The following is a 17,118-nucleotide window of genomic DNA, read 5'->3' on the forward strand; positions in this document are numbered from 1 at the left end:
GACAGACCCGGCCCGGCCCCGGTTGCTTACACTTTCCCTTTCACATGAGGACGAGCTGCCGGGCGGGCGGGGGGGGGGGGAGGGAGGGGAGGGCTCGAGCTTTAACTACAAGTTACAGCAGCATCAGGACTTTTTTCGTCCGTCGAGAGGAGGGGGTGTTGATGGGGGGAGAGAGAGACAGAGAGAGAGAGAGAGAGAGGGGAAGAGAAGGCGAGTGGAGGGAAATGGTTGCAGTCCGCCCGACAACCCGAGGATTTTTTTTTTTGCACGAATTGAAACGAAGCTCATTTACCGGAGTCCTTCCTCCTCCTCCTCCGCCGCCGCCACCACCACCAGCAGCAGCAGCCGCGCCCCCTCCCGCTCTCCCCCCCCCCCCCCCCCGCCCGGGGGAAGCCGGTCACCGTCACGTCCTCCACCGCCAGAGAGACAACCCCCCCCCCACCCACCAGCACCACCCCCCCCCCCACCTCCAGCCGAGACCAGCCTTTCCGCATTATTATTCTGGCCGCCGGGGAACCTGCTGCAGAGGTGGGTTGTTGTTTTTTTTCTAATATATATATATATATCTATTTTTAAAAAAAATCTTTTTCTTCTTTGTCAATTCTTCCTCCTCCTCTCCTCCTGGATCCGGGTAAAATATCCCCAGATTCCGCCAAGGCGGGTCGGCTCGGCTCGACTCAGCTCCTCTCGGTGAGAGGAGGATTTTGAGGGAGAGGAGGAGGAGGAGGAAGAGGAGGAGGAGGAGGAAGGGTGATGGTGGTGGGAGGAGGGAAGGAGAAGGCAGATGCAAAAAAAAAAGAGAGAGAGAAAAGTGTTTCAAAGTTCCTTTTCCAGATAAACACTCAGTTCTAATAATAACAACAAATACATTTTTTTTTAAAAAAAAATAAAAACGAAACAAACCCAGCACAGAGCAGGCAGTGAGTGAGAGAGAGAGAGAGAGAGAGAGAGAAAAAGAAAGAGAGAGAGAGAAAAGGCGGCGGATGAATTGAAATGAAATAAACTAAACTGAACTGGAAGCAATGAATGGAGAAGGTGATCCCCTGCTCGCCCGTTCCCGCGGATTTTTCAAACCTCATTTGCATCCCGCCCTCTCCCGATTGGCCGGCGGCCGCGGGGGCTGTTGGGTAATGTGGGCGGAGTTGGAAACCCCGCCCTCCCCTCCGCGTCACGGCGTTCTCCGTTGCCATGGCGCCCGGGGACGCTCCCGCCCCGCCTGGTGGTTCCCCCGCGCCAGCGCACTTTGACCCGGAGGTGGGGGGGGTTCCCTCGCGCCGCGCGACGCGACGCGACACGACACGTGCGCACAGGCCGGGGCTGGGGACGCACGCGGCACTGGGCGGGGCCCGCGCCCCGCCCGCCCGCGCCCGCCCTACCCGCCCGCCCGCCCGCCCGCCGCCCCACAGCCGTGCACTGCAGAGGGCGGGCACCGTGCACTTTGCGAGCAGCGCCCCTCTCTGTCGCCGTTGCTGACCACTTCTTGAGGATTTCACCAAAGGGCAGTCGGGGTTCGGCTCATAGGCTGTCCTTCTGCACATGTCCGCAGCTGCCCCCCAATCAGCCGTCAGAGGGCCTCCGCCCAAAAGGGGAGCAACAAGTCAGTCCCGAGCTCTGATGGGGTTTTTTTTTAAAAAAAAAGATATGTACTCCCACATGTTTTTTAGATTGAGGTTTGTGTCTCTCTTAAGTGTTTTACGATAGGGTTTTTTTTTTGTTGAAATGTTGGGATGAGGATCCGTCTGATAACGTCACTCACGGAGAATGACAGCAGCAAAATTGCATTGGTACGCAGCGCCGTTCACGTCGGGAGGACGTCCCGAGGCGCTGGACGGTCAGTGTTTCGGACCCGAGCTGCGGGTGGGGATCGGGGAGGGTGACTGAAGGGATGGTCAAAGAGGAGGGTCTTGACCTCTCCGACCTCCTATCCCCCTACCTACCTGCCCGTACCCTCCGTTCCTCTGGCTCCGGTCTGCTCCACATCCCCCGCCCCAACTGCCCTACCATCGGTGGACGGGCCTTCAGCCTCTCAGCCCCGAGGCTCTGGAACTCCATCCTCCAGTGCCTTCGCCGCTTCCTCCCTTTCCTCCTTCAAGGCCGGTCTCAAGACCTTTCTCTTTGACCGAGCCTTCAGCTCCCCTCTCAACTCTCTACCCCCTCCTCGCTCCCTCCCTCCCTTCCCTCCCCTCACCCTGACCATTTCCCCTCTGCTCAGGTCCCGACCCAACTGTACAGCGCCTTGGGACGTCCTCCCGACCTGAAAGGCGCTCAATAAATGCAATCTTGTTGTTGTTGTTGAAGGAGGCGAGGGAGGGAAGGAGGGAGGGAGCGGGAAGGAGGGACTGTGGGATGGAGTTCCAAGGGTGGGGACAGAGTGGCAGAAGGCCCGCCTGCCAATGGTGGGGTGGGCAAGGCAGGGGGTCGTGAAGCAGGCTGGAGCTAACTGAGCAGAGGGAACAGGTAGGAGGTTAGGTGGGAGCAAAGCCATGGAGGGCTTTGAAGGTGAGGAGCAGGATCTTGAACTATCCTCTGTGTGATGGGAGAGCCGACAAGCAGGGAGTTTGCGTAGTCGAGCCTGGATGTTATGGATGTGTGGATGAGGGTTTCAGCGGCCTGCTGTGTGAGACAAGTGGCGGAGCCGGGCGATGTTGCGGAGGTAGGGAAAAGCAGAGCGAGTCCTGGCACAGATGTGGGGTAGAAAGGATAGTTGGAGGGTCAAACAAGATGCCAAGGTTCCGGACTGGCTCAGTGAGGTGCATCTTGATGACGTGCAACTGTAGAAAGTTGGCTTTCATCCAGAACTTGATGCCTGACAGACATTCTGTCGGACAGTAGTGGCCCTGGGGTCGAGGGTGGAGGCAGAGAGTTAGAGATAGAGAGCATACATGTGGAAATTGACCTCGTGTTTGTGGAGTCCTGTAGCTCAGTGGTTAGACCACTCGCTTTGCAAGCGAGAGACCTGAGTTCAATTCCAGGCAGAGGGCGAAACCTTGGGCAAGTTTCCTTACTCCACACGCCTAATAATAATCCCTCCAAAAAAACAAAAATAATAATAAATTGGTCATTTTCAATCTACGACTGTTTGTGGGACATTGCTGTGCGCAATTGGCTGCCGCGTTCGCCCACAAATATACAGTCAATTCACTTTACAGTGTGTTCTGTGAAGCGCTTTGGGACGTCCTCCCGACGTGAAAAGCGCTATATCAAATGCAAGGATTATTATTATTATGATGATGTCACCAAGAGGAGCACATAGATGTTGAAAAGGAGTGGACCAAGGACAGAGCCCTGAGAAACTCTGCACAAGATGGTATGGGGGCTATAGGAGAAGCCATTTGTGGAGATGAAGTGGAGACGGTGTGAGAGGTAGGATCTGAACCATTCAAGAACCATGAAGGTTGAGGTGAGAGGAGAAGTGGAGGAGGATAGAGTGGTCAACAGTATCAAAGGCATTAGAGAGGACAAGGAGGCAGAGGGAACCCTGGTCGCAGGTGAACAAAATGTCATTTGTCACTTTGACCAGGGCTGTTTCTGTGCTGTGGACGGCACGGAAACCTGATTGGAGGGGTTCATGAAGGTAGTGGCGGGAGCGGAAGGAGCAAAGCTGGGAAGCAACATATCATTCCAGGACCTTGGAAAAGAAAGGGAGGTTGGAGATGAGGCAGTAGTTTGAGAGCGATGATGGGCCCAGGGAGGCTTTTTTTGAAAGATAGGGGTGATGTCGGCAGTTTTCAGCGGGGTGGGTATGGTACCAGCAAACAGGGAGAGGTTTATGATGTTTGAGTAGGAGAGCAAGGATATGGAGCTGGGAGGTAAGGAGAAGGGTATGGGTGGGATTGATGGAGCACGTGATCAGTTTCATGTGGGTTATGGTGGCGATGAGAGAGGAGGGGAAGACAGGTTTGAAGGTGCGGAAGGAGGGATGGGTAGGGGAAGGCTGTGAGGGGGGAGATGGGGAGGAAGGGCAGAGGCAGCTGAGTGGATTCCCTCGACTTTCGAGGAAGTCCAGCATCTCGCAGTTGGCATTGGAGGAGAGGATGGGCGAGCTGTGAGAGGGTGGGTGGAGGGGCCAGTTGGTGATGGAGAAGAGGAGCCTGGGGTTGTCCTTGGTCTTGGAGAAGAAGGACGATTTAGCGGAGGCGAGGGCGGAGACGTAAGATTTGATGTGGTCCAGCCAGATCTGCCGATGGACTGTTAAGTTGGATTTGAGCCTGGTGTGTTCAGTGCATGCACTTGAGCCTTAAGGGAGCAGAGGTGGCTGGTGTACCAGGCTGACTTCCATGAGTAAGAAATGGTTCAGGAAGTGAAGGGGGCAAGGGGAGAAGAGGTCATTGCGGGAGGAAGCCCAGAGGGAAGGAGTTCAGATGACTCCCAAGGCAGCAGAGTGGGAGGCGGGGGAGATTTTTTTCTAGGAGTGATAGTAGATGGAGGTGGGTTGGGTGGCCGTCAGGAGAGGAATTGAGGAGTTAAGGGAAATTAAGATGGCATTGTTGGTGATATTCGAGACCCAGGTAATCACCAGGTCAAGCAGGTGGCCATGGACATGGTAGAGGGTAAGGTGCTCAAAGGAGAGGAAGGTTCTGAAAGAGTAAGGGGATAGGCTGAGTGAGGACCGGGAGATGAGAGCCACACTGCCACCACGGCGGTTAGGTTGTGGGGTATGGTGGAAGGTGTAGCCAGATGGTGGGGCCTTGGTCAGGGGGAAGGTGTCATCTGGGGTGACCCAGGTTTCAGTGAGGGCGAGGATGTCGATGTTTTCATCGACAATGAGGTCTTGGATGGTGAGTGTTTTGCTGGAGAGGGAGCGGACATTTTGTAGGCCAATATGGAGGGGATAGTTGGTGGTGGAGGAATAGGCGAGACGAGGGAGGGGGAGGATTGAGAGGAATGGTGGGGATATCGATGAGGGAGGAGAGGTTTGTCCCCGAGTCAGGGACCGATGGGCCTTGCGGCAGAGGTAGGGGGTGGAGCAATCAGGAGGGTGGCTGCTGTTGGACAGTCAGCCGGGTCTGCCACAGTGGGTGTGATGGAGGATTTGCAGAGCAAAGTGCACACTCCAAGACTAAGAGTGGGTGGGGGGGGGGTGGGCGGTGGTCAGCGTAGCATGGTGTGGGTCATGGGGAATAACTAATCTAATAACATTAATAGCAGCTAACAACTAATCGAATAACATTCATCTAATGACGCAGGGAGTTTAGAGGAACATTGTTAAACAGAGGGTGATGAGAATGTGAAACTCATCGCCGGAAGCTGTGGTTAAAGCAGAAATCATCAGCCTCTTTAAGAAGAAATGATGCGTACATGAGGAGAAGGCAATCAAGGGCTATGCGAGAGGGGTAGAACACATTTGTTTTGGTCAGCCGGGTGTCTGACACATGCAGAAACATCTCACCATGCTTAAGAGTAACCAAACTGAGAATTCCACGCATTCCACCTCACATGGAAATCCAGAGAGAGATTGTTGGAATGGAAAGCACACTCTCTCCTTGGAGGGAAGCATCCTGCTTACCTAATTCCGGAGAGTATTAGATGCAGGTTGGCAAGAGCCCAGGCTTGGGGTACTTTTGGAGTTGACTTTTTTTTAGACTTTTGGAGTCTAACCAGCTAAAACAGAAGAGCTTGCCATTGATAGCACTGTCAATGGCTCACGTGGATTATAACAACATCTTGCATTTAAATCATGTCTTGCACACGGGGCAGGGTCTCGGAGCGCTTATAAACACCAGGGCGGACTGGTTGGCTGAAATGGCCCGAGTTGGTGCTATAACATTCTAATGTAATTGCTTCACTAAAATGGTCCTTCTTCCTTTATCAAACCAAATAAGTTAGTATCTACAGATAATTTTAGATGTGTGTCAGCGTGGCTCAGTTAGTAGCTATCTCATCTCATCTCTTAGTCAGAAGGTAGTGAGTTCAAGCCCTACATCAGCACTTGAACTCGCGTATTCCAGGTTGACACTCCAATGCAGAGCGGGGGGGTGGGTTGCATTGTCAGAGATGTTAAACTGAGTAGATGTTAAAAATCCCATGGCACTATTTAAGGATAAGGAAGCTTCTTCTTCTGGGGTCCAAACCCTGCAATGAGGATTCGATTACGTTAACCAAGGGTGGACTGGTTGGCTGAAATGGCCTGTGTTGGTGCTGTAACACCCTTAACCAAGCTCCACGCCTCTTGCATACCCCTCGATTGCCTTCTCCCTCATGTATGCATTGTTTCCTCCTTAGCCTCCTTCAAGTCCCGCCTCAAGACCCTCTCTTCGACCATGCCATCGGTCACCCCCCTTCTCCTCCCTTCTCCCTCCCTGACCCCAGCTTGAGTCTGAAATGCTGTACACTGTCCAGCGCCTTGGGACGTCCTCCCGACGTGAAAGGCGCTATACAAATGTAATCTTGTTGTTGTTGGTGTTAAAGAGGCTGATGATTTCTGTTTTAACCACAGCTTCTGGCAATGAGTTTCACATTCTCATCACCCTCTGTTTAACAATGTTCCTCTAAACTCCCTGAGTCATATGATGAATGTTATTAGATTAGTTCATCTCTAAGGCTACCTTTTAGTGAACTCCCTATCTTCCTATTTTTGAATGTCCTATATCAAGCGCTCCGGAACAATAGTGTGATAGGCGCTATGTAAATGCAAGTGATTGTTGTCTCTCCCTCGATCCCTCTGCCTTGCCCCCTTCCTCCCCACCTTCAAATCCCGCCTAAAGACCTTCCTTTTTGATCGTGCTTATAATAATAATAATCCTTGCATTTGATATAGCGCTTTTCACGTCGGGAGGATGTCCCAAAGCGCTTCACAGAACACACTGTAAAGTGAGTTGACTGTATATTTGTGGGCGAACGCGGCAGCCAATTGCGCACAGCAATGTCCCACAAACAGTCATAGATTGAAAATGACCAATTTAATTATTGTTTTTTTTGTTTTTTGGAGGGATTATTATTAGGCGTGTGGAGTAAGGAAACTTGCCCAAGGTTTCGCCCTGACCTGCCTGGAATTGAACTCAGGTCTCTCGCTTGCAAAGCGAGTGCTCTAACCACTGAGCTACAGGACTCCACAAAGGACTGCTTATGGTCACCTCCCCCCCCCCTCTCTCCCCTTGGCTCGTTGGAAGACTCCGCCACTGTGAAGCTCTCCGGGACGCTACCCCGCGTGAAAGACGCTATATAAATGCAAGTTGTGGTTGTTGAAGTTGTTTTTGTTGTATCCTTGTGGTATTGCAGATTCTACAGTCTGAGTTAAGCCATGTTTGTGTGATTCCTACGTCATTAAGATCAGTTGCCATTGCTGTTTCAATAATCAATTAATTTTGAATGCTTCTGGCACACATTAATTTACTTCCAATGATGGTCTTTCCCTTAACCTCTTTGTCTCATTGCCTGGTCTTGCCTTTTCTTTGAAATTGATTACTTGAATCCATATTTCTTTGATTATTTTGCTGCTGATTAAATTTTCTCTCTTGTTATTTCCCCTTTACCTTGAACTCCAACTTTAACTCAAGGTTAATGACCTTAGCTCTCCATTTTCTCTCCAAATTTCCAATTCTTAATGCTTAATGCTCACACTCTTGATCTAACCAGTCATTAAACTAAATTATATTACTTGTTATGTCCAAGCTCTGAGATAATACTGGAAGCAAACCAGATATCATCAGCTGTGCCTTAAATCTGCCCACCAACTGCACATTTCTCAGACATTTCAGTTGATGATATTGTGTATCTCAAACACAATATAACTAGATTGACTCCCTTCCCCTTTTCCTTACTTGTTTCACCCACAAAATGCTTTAATCCACTTTACTGTCCTGTAATTCCTGTGAAACACTTTAAGACATTGCAATGATCGGCTATTGCAATATTGCAATATTTTTGCTATTACTATTTTTGTGTATCCCTCACGTTTGTCTTCTGTAAGTTGCACACAGCTTTATTGATTTTAACATCAACTCGCCATCTATTCGCCTCATCAAAGAGTTCCTTATGACAATAGTTTGTCTGGTCAATCCAATCCTGTGTATCCATCTCCTGAATTATTTTCCTCCTGGATTAAATCTCATTACAACAACAACAAAATTATATTTATATAGCGCCTTTCACATCTGGAGGACGTCCCAAGGCGCTGGACAGTCAGAGTTTCGGACCCGAGCTGAGGGTTGGGATCGTGGAGGGCGGGGGGGAAGCAGTGAAGTCGGGCGAGGATGGGGTTGATAGGGTCGACAAGCAAGGAGTTTACATAGTCAGACCTCGATGTAATGAAGGTTTGTATGAGGGTTTCGGCGGCCTGCGGTGGGAGACAGTGGCGGAGCCGGGCGACGTTACGGAAGTGGGGGAAGGCAGAGCGGGTCGTGGCACAGATGTGGAGTAGAAAGGATAGTTGAGGGTCAAACAAGATGCAATGTTGTGGACTGGCTTAGTAAGGTGGAGAGTGCAACCATGGATGGTGATGCTGTCAGTGCCTGAGGTGAGGAGGCGCTGACAGGAGCCAATCAGGAGAGTCTCGGTCTTGTTGACGTTCAACTGAAGAAGTTAGCTCTCATCCAGGACTTGATGTCTGACAAATATTCTGTCAGGACAGCAGTGATCCTGGAGTCAAGGATGGAGGCAGAGGGATACAGTTGGGTGTCATCCGCATACATGTGGAAGTTGACCAAATATCTGCAGATGATGTCACCAAGAGGGAGCATTTAGATATTGAAGAGACGGGACCAAAGACAGAGCCCCGAAGAACGCCGCACGAAACGGTGTGGGGGCTAGAGGAGAAGCCATTTGTGGAGATGAAGTAGAGGTGGTGTGAGACATCGGATCTGAACCAGTCAAGGACACAGCCATGAAGGATGAGGATAGAGTGGTCAACGGTGTCGAAAGCAGCAGAGAGGTCAAGGAGGACGAGGAGGCAGAGGGAGCCCTGGTTGCAGATGGACAGAATATCATTTGTCACATTGACCAGGGCTGTTTCTGTGCTGTGGGCGGCACGGAAACCCGATTGGAGGGGTTCATGAAGGGAGTGCAGGAGAGGAAGGAGCGAAGCTGGGAAGCAACAACTCGTTCCAGGACCTTGGAGAGGAAAGGGAAGTTACTTCCTCACTTGCTTCTCTTGAACACATGCTTGGGGTCAACTATTTCTGAACTGGAATAAAAAATCTGGCATTGAGGGAAAAATAACACTGCATACTGAAGACATAACTGAGTATAAATGACTTTTACAGGTACTTAAACAATCAGAAAAATATTACCAGCAACTAAAATTAAGCAGGAATGTAAAATAGGATTATTTTGTAATGTCATTACAAGCAGAAGCACTTTGCAGCGTAAGCAAATGATTTACACAAAGCAATTGAGTACAATTTGCTGACACCAGGAAATTTAACACTTTAATATTCAGGCACCTATCGTCTGTACAATGATAATAATAATCCTTGCATTTGATATAGCGCCTTATTAAGTCTTTGAGATGTCTCAAAGCGCTTCACAGAATATACTGTAAAATATAGTGACTGTATATTTTGTGGGTGAAACTCAGCAGCAACTTGTGCACAGCCGTGCCCCACAAACAATTGCAGATTGAGTGACCATATTATTATTGTTTTTGAAGGTATTATTACACATGGAAAAACGATCTGTCAATCGACTAACAACCAGCTTCCTACTTACTGCTAGGTAAACAGAGGTGTGTGGAGTAATAATAATAATCCTTGCATTTGATATAGAACCTTATCACGTCTTTGAAATGTCTCAAAGCGGTTCACAGAATATACTGTAAAGTGAATTGACTGTATATTTTGTGAGCAAAACTTTCCTTACATTTTGCCCTGCCCGGGAATCGAACTACATCCTCCCGCTTGCGAGGCAAGTGCCCTAATCAATACGCTCAATAACTATGAACAGGGTGAGGCCCTTTCACCAATAATGTTCTTTAATCCCAATTTCAGAAAGGCAAATTGTATTACGTTGCTGAGACATTTTTCTGTGCTCCATACCAAACACTCATCCTCTCTGAATAAGATACACATAAAAAGCACGATCACTTATTTACATTTTTTCTAAATATTTTAGTGTGGCCAGAGTTTAAGGATTTAAGGATATTTTCCATTTTTGTGTTTTTCTTTGTTTTTACAGGGAATATAATAGCTACACCCAATTCTGCTCTCATCCAACAGAAGTCATGGGACAATGATCAGAAACAGAAAACCTGGATAATTTCCCTAGTTCTGGGATTCAGATAAAAATTGGCGCACCCATCAAATCACCCGATGAACAAACTATTACTGTACAGGTGCTTGGCATCTTTAAATGCCTCGCTGCAGAAGGCCACTAGGAGGCATGTTAGTGCCACATGTACTCCTGATATCTTTTCCAATGGGGAAGCATATCCACTGTCATCTGGTCGCTTTCCCATTACTCCACAGGGCAAGGTGATGTTACACCAATATTCAATGCAAATGATCAGGGCATTTTTTTGAATTGTCACATTGTCAAGCTGTCAGTGATCCTCTCTTTTTCCCTTTACAAAACGGGGAGGATATTTCCTTCTTCATTGATTTAGAGAACGTGCAAATATATTAAAGAACAATTGCGTGGACATTGACAGTATTACTGAACTAGCCGATTCATGATTGACACCTTTTGAACAGACTTATTTAATTGAAGGGGGTAGCAATCCAACCAAATACGAACCCTCTTGGGTATTTTACCCACAAAATACATGGACAAACCACTTTACAGTATATTCTGTGATGTGCTTTGAGATCCCTTTGAAAAAAAATAATTTGGTCACTCAATCAGCGACTGTTTGTTTCGTAATTGGCTGCCGCGTTTCACCTACAAAATAATCAGTTAATTCACTTTACAGAATATTCTGTGAAGTGCTTTGGGATGTCTCAATGATGTGATACAGTGCTATATCAAAGCAAGGATTATTATGATAATAATAATAATCCTTGCATTTGATATAGCGCTTTTCACGTCGGGAGGACGTCCCAAAGCGCTTCACAGAACACATTGTAAAGTGAATTGACTGTATATTTGTGGGCGAACGCGGCAGCCAATTGCGCACAGCAATGTTCCACAAACAGTCGTAGATTGAAAATAACCAATGTATTATTGTTTTGGTTTTTTTTGGAGGGATTATTATTGGGCTGTGTGTGGAGTAAGGAAACTTGCCCAAGGTTTCGCCCTGACCTGCCTGGAATTAAACTCAGGTCTCTCGCTTGCAAAGCGAGTGCTCTAACCACTGAGCTACAGGACTCCACAATGATTGTTATTATCATAGAATCATAGAATTATACAGTACAGACGGAGGCCATTCGGCCCATCGTGTCTGTGCCGACTCTTTTAAAAGAGCTACCCAAATCAATTCCATTCCCCCACCCTCTTCCCGTAGACCTGTAAACTTGTCTTCCCGAAATAATTATTTATATGAACCCCCAGGGGGTTCCTTCACCCCCTTTAAGATTCTACCATCAGCTTATATTGCCTCTCCTCATTCTTCCTCCAAAAATGCATCACTTTGCATTTCTCCACGTTAAACTTCATCTGCCACATGTCTGCCCATTTTACCAGTCTATCTCTGTCCTCTTGCAGTCTGCTACTATCCTCCTAACCGTTTACTAGTTTTCCTTGCTTAGTATCATCTGCAAACTTGGAAATCGTACACCCTATACCCGAGTCCAGGTCACTTATATAGATCAAAAACAGCAGTGGTCCCAATACCAAGCCCTGGGGGACACCACTGCACACTTCCCTCCAGTCCGAAAAACAACTGATCACCACCACTCTCTGCTTTCTGTGTCTCAGTCAGTTCTGTATCCATGCTGCACTGTTCCTTTAATACTGTGGGTTTCTATTTCGCAGTTCACCAAACGCCTTTTGAAAATCTATATAAACTACATCAACTCTCTCCGCTACTTCATCAAGAAGCTCTATCAGGTTTGTTATTCAGGATTTGCCTATAACAAATCCAGTTGGCTGTCCTTTATTAACCCATATTTTTCAAAGTGAAAATTTATTTTGTCCCGGATTATAGTCTCTAGAAGTTTCCCCACTATTGACGTTAGGCTGACTGGCCTGTAGTTCCCGGGTTATCCTTCTGTCCTTTTTGTACAGGGTAGTAACATTTGCAACCCTCCAGATCTCTGGCACCACCCCAGTGTCCAAGGAGGATTGAAAGGTGTTATTTCCACCCTTCCCTCAGTGACCTAGGATGCAACCTGTATGGTGACTTAACCCCCCCAAAAAAATCAAGGTGAGAGTGCATTGGATCTGCAGATTACACGGACAACGTGAAGCCACAGAATGAACCAGAAAGGTGGTAACTTGAAACGGTCTTTTTATGAGTCAACCAAGCAAAGGTGGTTCCTCAGGTAACAGGCTGGGGGGGGTTATTGCAGTTCAGGCAGCAGGCGACAGACTTAATAAATATAAAATGCTGCAAATCCACCTCAGATCAGTCAGCATCCGAAACTGCTGCTGAATGCGAGAAGGGGGAAGCTGGCCGGCATTCCCAACCCCTCCCTCTGCAAAATGCGCACTGAATGAACCCCACAAATGCCTTGTTAAACTCCCCAGTTGGACAGTTGCCTAGCTCCCTTCCCTGCAAAAATAATTCTTAAAGGAAAGCTTTGAGAAAAGTTTTTTCAATATAAAAAGAGGAAACGAGCTTTGTTGATCTGGAATGTCTACAATTATTTTTTAAAATACAGATATACAATATATATTTACGATGCATATGTATTTCACATATATTCGATACAGCGCCTTGGGACGTCCTCCCGACTTGAAAGGCGCTGTACAAATGTAATCTTGTTGTTGTTGTTGATATGCACGAGGGCTTGAGATTTGTTTCAAAAAGAGAGAAACGCTTTATTTAGTCTAGAATTATTTTAAAATATACAACATATATTTTAATGTGCATTTGATAGTGATAGGCACAGGCACTGAAACGAAGGTGTTTGTATAATTTTGCATTAAAGAGGACACCCGTTCCCCCCCCACACACACACACACATACAAGGTGACTCCTGCTCCCTGCAGACACACCGAAGTGACAGATCTGTCACTGACTGACTGACGGACTGCCCCACGGGCCACTAGGAGGGAGAGGATGGAGCCGAGTGGAGCCGCCTTTCACATTGCATTTTCCAACAGGGAGAGAGGAGGGAGAGGGAGGAAGTAAGAAAGCTAAGCGAGCAAAGCAAACCGCTTCGCCTGTTAAGATGGGTGGGGCCAGTGACAAGAACAAGCCGTGCTCTGTGTGTGTGTGTGTGTGTGTGGGAGAGACATTGTTAGTTACTGACAGTGAGTGAGACACCAGAGTAAGTGTGTGTCGAATGCAAAAGGGAATAACTTAATGGTTATTATTAAATGACATCCTGAGAGAGTAAAGTGAGAGAGAGGGAGATAGAGAGATAGTGGGAGACTGATCGTCAGAGAGAGAGGGTTAAAGAGAGCGTGTGTGAGTAAGATTGTTAGGGAGAGGGTTAGGGAGCGGGGCAGGGAGAGGGTTAGGGAGAGGGGCAGGGAGAGGGTTAGGGAGAGGGTTAGGGAGCGGGGCAGGGAGAGGGTTAGGGAGTGGGGCAGGGAGAGGGTTAGGGAGCGGGGCAGGGAGAGGGTTAGGGAGCGGGGCAGGGAGAGGGTTAGGGAGAGGGTTAGGGAGCGGGGCAGGGAGAGGGTTAGGGAGCGGGGCAGGGAGAGGGTTAGGGAGCGGGGCAGGGAGAGGGTTAGGGAGCGGGGCAGGGAGAGGGGCAGGGAGAGGGTTAGGGAGCGGGGCAGGGAGAGTGTTAGGGAGCGGGGCAGGGAGAGGGTTAGGGAGCGGGGCAGGGAGAGGGTTAGGGAGAGGGTTAGGGAGCGGGGCAGGGAGAGGGTTAGGGAGAGGGGCAGGGAGTGGGGCAGGGAGTGGGTTAGGGAGCGGGGCAGGGAGAGGGTTAGGGAGCGGGGCAGGGAGAGGGTTAGGGAGTGGGGCAGGGAGAGGGTTAGGGAGCGGTGCAGGGAGAGGGTTAGGGAGAGGGTTAGGGAGTGGGGCAGGGAGAGGGTTAGGGAGAGGGGCAGGGAGAGGGTTAGGGAGAGGGTTAGGGAGCGGTGCAGGGAGAGGGTTAGGGAGCGGTGCAGGGAGAGCGTTAGGGAGAGGGTTAGGGAGCGGGGCAGGGAGAGGGTTAGGGAGAGGGTTAGGGAGAGGGTTAGGGAGCGGTGCAGGGAGAGGGTTAGGGAGAGGGTTAGGGAGAGGGGCAGGGAGAGGGGGCAGGGAGGGGGGGCAGGGAGAGGGTTAGGGAGCGGGGAGGGTTAGGGAGAGGGTTAGGGAGGGGGCAGGGGGAGGGAGAGGGTTAGGGGAGAGGGGTTAGGGAGTGGGGCAGGGAGAGGGGCAGGGAGAGGGTTAGGGAGCGGGGCAGGGAGAGGGTTAGGGAGAGGGTTAGGGAGCGGGGCAGGGAGAGGGTTAGGGAGGGGGCAGGGAGAGGGGCAGGGGGGATGGGGCAGGGGAGGGGCAGGGGAGGAGCGGTTTAGGGAGGGGGCAGGGAGAGGGTTAGGGAGCGGGGCAGGGAGAGGGTTAGGGGAGGAGGGGTTAGGGAGCGGGGCAGGGAGAGGGGCAGGGAGAGGGTTAGGGAGCGGGGCAGGGAGACGGTTAGGGAGTGGGGCAGGGAGAGGGTTAGGGAGCGGGGCAGGGAGCGGGGCAGGGAGAGGGTTAGGGAGAGGGTTAGGGAGCGGGGCAGGGAGAGGGTTAGGGAGCGGGGCAGGGAGAGGGTTAGGGAGCGGGGCAGGGAGTTTTAGTGAGTGAATGTGTGAAACAGTGAGTGAGTTTGTCAGTGAGTGAGTGAGTTTGTCAGTGAGTGAGTTTGTCAGTGAGTGAGTGAGTTTGTCAGTGAGTGAGTGAGTTTGTTAGTGAGTGAGTGTGTGAGTGAGACAGAAAGTGAGTTTGTTAATGAATGAGTGAGTGAGTTTGTTAGTGAATGAGTTTGTGAATGAGTGAGTGAGTTTGTTAGTGAATGAGTGAGTGAGTTTGTTAGTGAGTGAGTGTGTGAGTGAGACAGAAAGTGAGTTTGTTAGTGAATGAGTGAGTGAGTTTGTTAGAGAATGAGTTTGTGAATGAGTGAGTGAGTTTGTTAATGAATGAGTGAGTGAGTTTGTTAGTGAATGAGTTTGTGAATGAGTGAGTGAGTTTGTTAGTGAATGAGTTTGTGAATGAGTGAGTGAGTTTGTTAGTGAGTGAGTGCGTGAATGAGTGAGTGAGTTTGTTAGTGAATGAGTGAGTGAGTTTGTTAGTGAATGAGTTTGTGAATGAGTGAGTGAGTTTGTTAGTGAATGAGTGAGTGAGTTTGTTAGTGAGTGAGTGTGTGAGTGAGACAGAAAGTGAGTTTGTTAGTGAATGAGTGAGTGAGTTTGTTAGAGAATGAGTTTGTGAATGAGTGAGTGAGTTTGTTAATGAATGAGTGAGTGAGTTTGTTAGTGAATGAGTTTGTGAATGAGTGAGTGAGTTTGTTAGTGAATGAGTTTGTGAATGAGTGAGTGAGTTTGTTAGTGAGTGAGTGCGTGAGTGAGACGGAGTGAGGTTATTAATGAGTGAGTTTGTTTGTGAATCAGTGAGTTTTAGTGAGTGAATGTGTGAAACAGTGAGTGAGTTTGTTAGTGAGTGAGTGAGTTTGTCAGTGAGTGAGTTTGTTAGTGAGTGAGTGTGTGAGTGAGACAGAAAGTGAGTTTGTTAATGAATGAGTGAGTGAGTTTGTTAGTGAATGAGTTTGTGAATGAGTGAATGAGTTTGTTAGTGAATGAGTGAGTGAGTTTGTTAGTGAATGAGTTTGTGAATGAGTGAGTGAGTTTGTTAGTGAATGAGTGAGTGAGTTTGTTAGTGAATGAGTTTGTGAATGAGTGAGTGGGTTTGTTAATGAATGAGTGAGTGAGTTTGTTAGTGAATGAGTTTGTGAATGGGTGAGTGAGTTCGTTAGTGAATTGAGTTTGTGAATGAGTGAGTGAGTTTGTTAGTGAATGAGTTTGTGAATGAGTGAGTGAGTTTGTTAGTGAATGAGTGAGTGCGTGAGTGAGACAGGGAGTGAGGTTGTTGATGAGTGAGTGAGTGAGTGCGTGAGTGACCGTCTCATGTCTTGTTGCTGTCTGGCAGGAGATATAGCTGTAGAATGGCAGAGGAACCAAGTATTCCATTAAGGACCACAGGTTTCAGACTGTTACACCGACTCAGCCTCAGGCTCAATGTGCCTCTGGATCAGGTAGGAACAAAGATTTGCTCCTTTTCCAGTATCCCCCTTTTTCCTTAACTTATTACTTTACTGTTAATACTAACGTGCTCCGCATGCAACAACAAAATTACATGTGTATGCAAGCATAGACACAGTGCTGCAAAGGTATCTGCACTGACTGAATGATGCTTGGTGGTATTTTCTTCAGGTTTAATGAATGACGGTGAATGCATGGAAGTTGATATGTGAAGTGGTGTGCGCAAATGTGACAGTCAATTTGCCCACTGGGATCCCCAAACAGTCATTGAGCGAATGACCAATTTATCTGGAAGATTTGATACCGAGTAGCCCACGAGTGTACCCAAAACTAGGACTAAAATAAACATGAGGATAACCATATAAATGTACAGAAAGACGCTCGAGATGTAAGTAAAGAGAGTACCGAAAATGTATGTACAGTAAACGTGTGCGTGTAAGGTGCGCATCGGGGCACCTTCCGAAAGCAGCAAGTACGCCTTATCAGGGTGTGTGCGGGCACGCACATGGATGCGAGGCGCACAGAGACGAATTCTGACTGTTTTAAAGGGATCGTCAAAAAAAAAAGCGTACACAAGCTGTGTGGGGTGAAGGAAGGTGATGTAAAGAACGGAATGGTTTTGTATCGGCAGCCAAGGGAAAAAGTAACAAAAGATGTTGCACGTTGTGTTTTTATTTGGGATTTCTGTTGTACCAAATGTATTTACTAATAAATATATATTTTTAAAAAATTGATGGCTAGGGTACTGAGAAAAATTCTACACTCTTTCAATAGCGTCATGGGTTCTTTATTGTCCGTGTATCCAGACAGATGGGATCTTGTTTAAATATCTCACCGATAGGAACGTAGGAAAAATGGAACAAGAGGAGGCTGTTCAGTTCATTGAGTCCTTTCTGCCAGTTTCAGATC

At 48.5% G+C, this 17,118-nt stretch overlaps 1 protein-coding gene across 7 annotated transcripts in view; it reads left to right on the forward strand.

Annotated features, from left to right (window-relative positions):
- Positions 1-493: 493 nt before the first annotated feature.
- Positions 494-17,118, forward strand: part of mboat1 (membrane bound O-acyltransferase domain containing 1) — a 58,753-nt gene continuing 42,128 nt past the window's right edge. For 2 of the 7 annotated variants that reach the window (XM_007903160.2, XM_007903164.2), the window contains exons 1-2: positions 13,286-13,304; positions 16,097-16,202. In XM_007903160.2, coding sequence (XP_007901351.2) covers positions 16,113-16,202 — 90 coding nt within the window. In that variant the 5' untranslated portion in view covers positions 13,286-13,304; positions 16,097-16,112. Of the gene's footprint in view, positions 529-13,138; positions 13,210-13,285; positions 13,305-13,421; positions 13,445-16,096; positions 16,203-17,118 lie in introns of those variants that run through there. The other 5 variants (XM_042332527.1, XM_007903161.2, XM_007903163.2 and 2 more) reach the window with 5 other exon arrangements.

Source organism: Callorhinchus milii, unplaced genomic scaffold (assembly GCF_018977255.1).
Source record: "Callorhinchus milii isolate IMCB2004 unplaced genomic scaffold, IMCB_Cmil_1.0 Scaffold2, whole genome shotgun sequence".
Classification (NCBI taxonomy): domain Eukaryota; kingdom Metazoa; phylum Chordata; class Chondrichthyes; order Chimaeriformes; family Callorhinchidae; genus Callorhinchus; species Callorhinchus milii.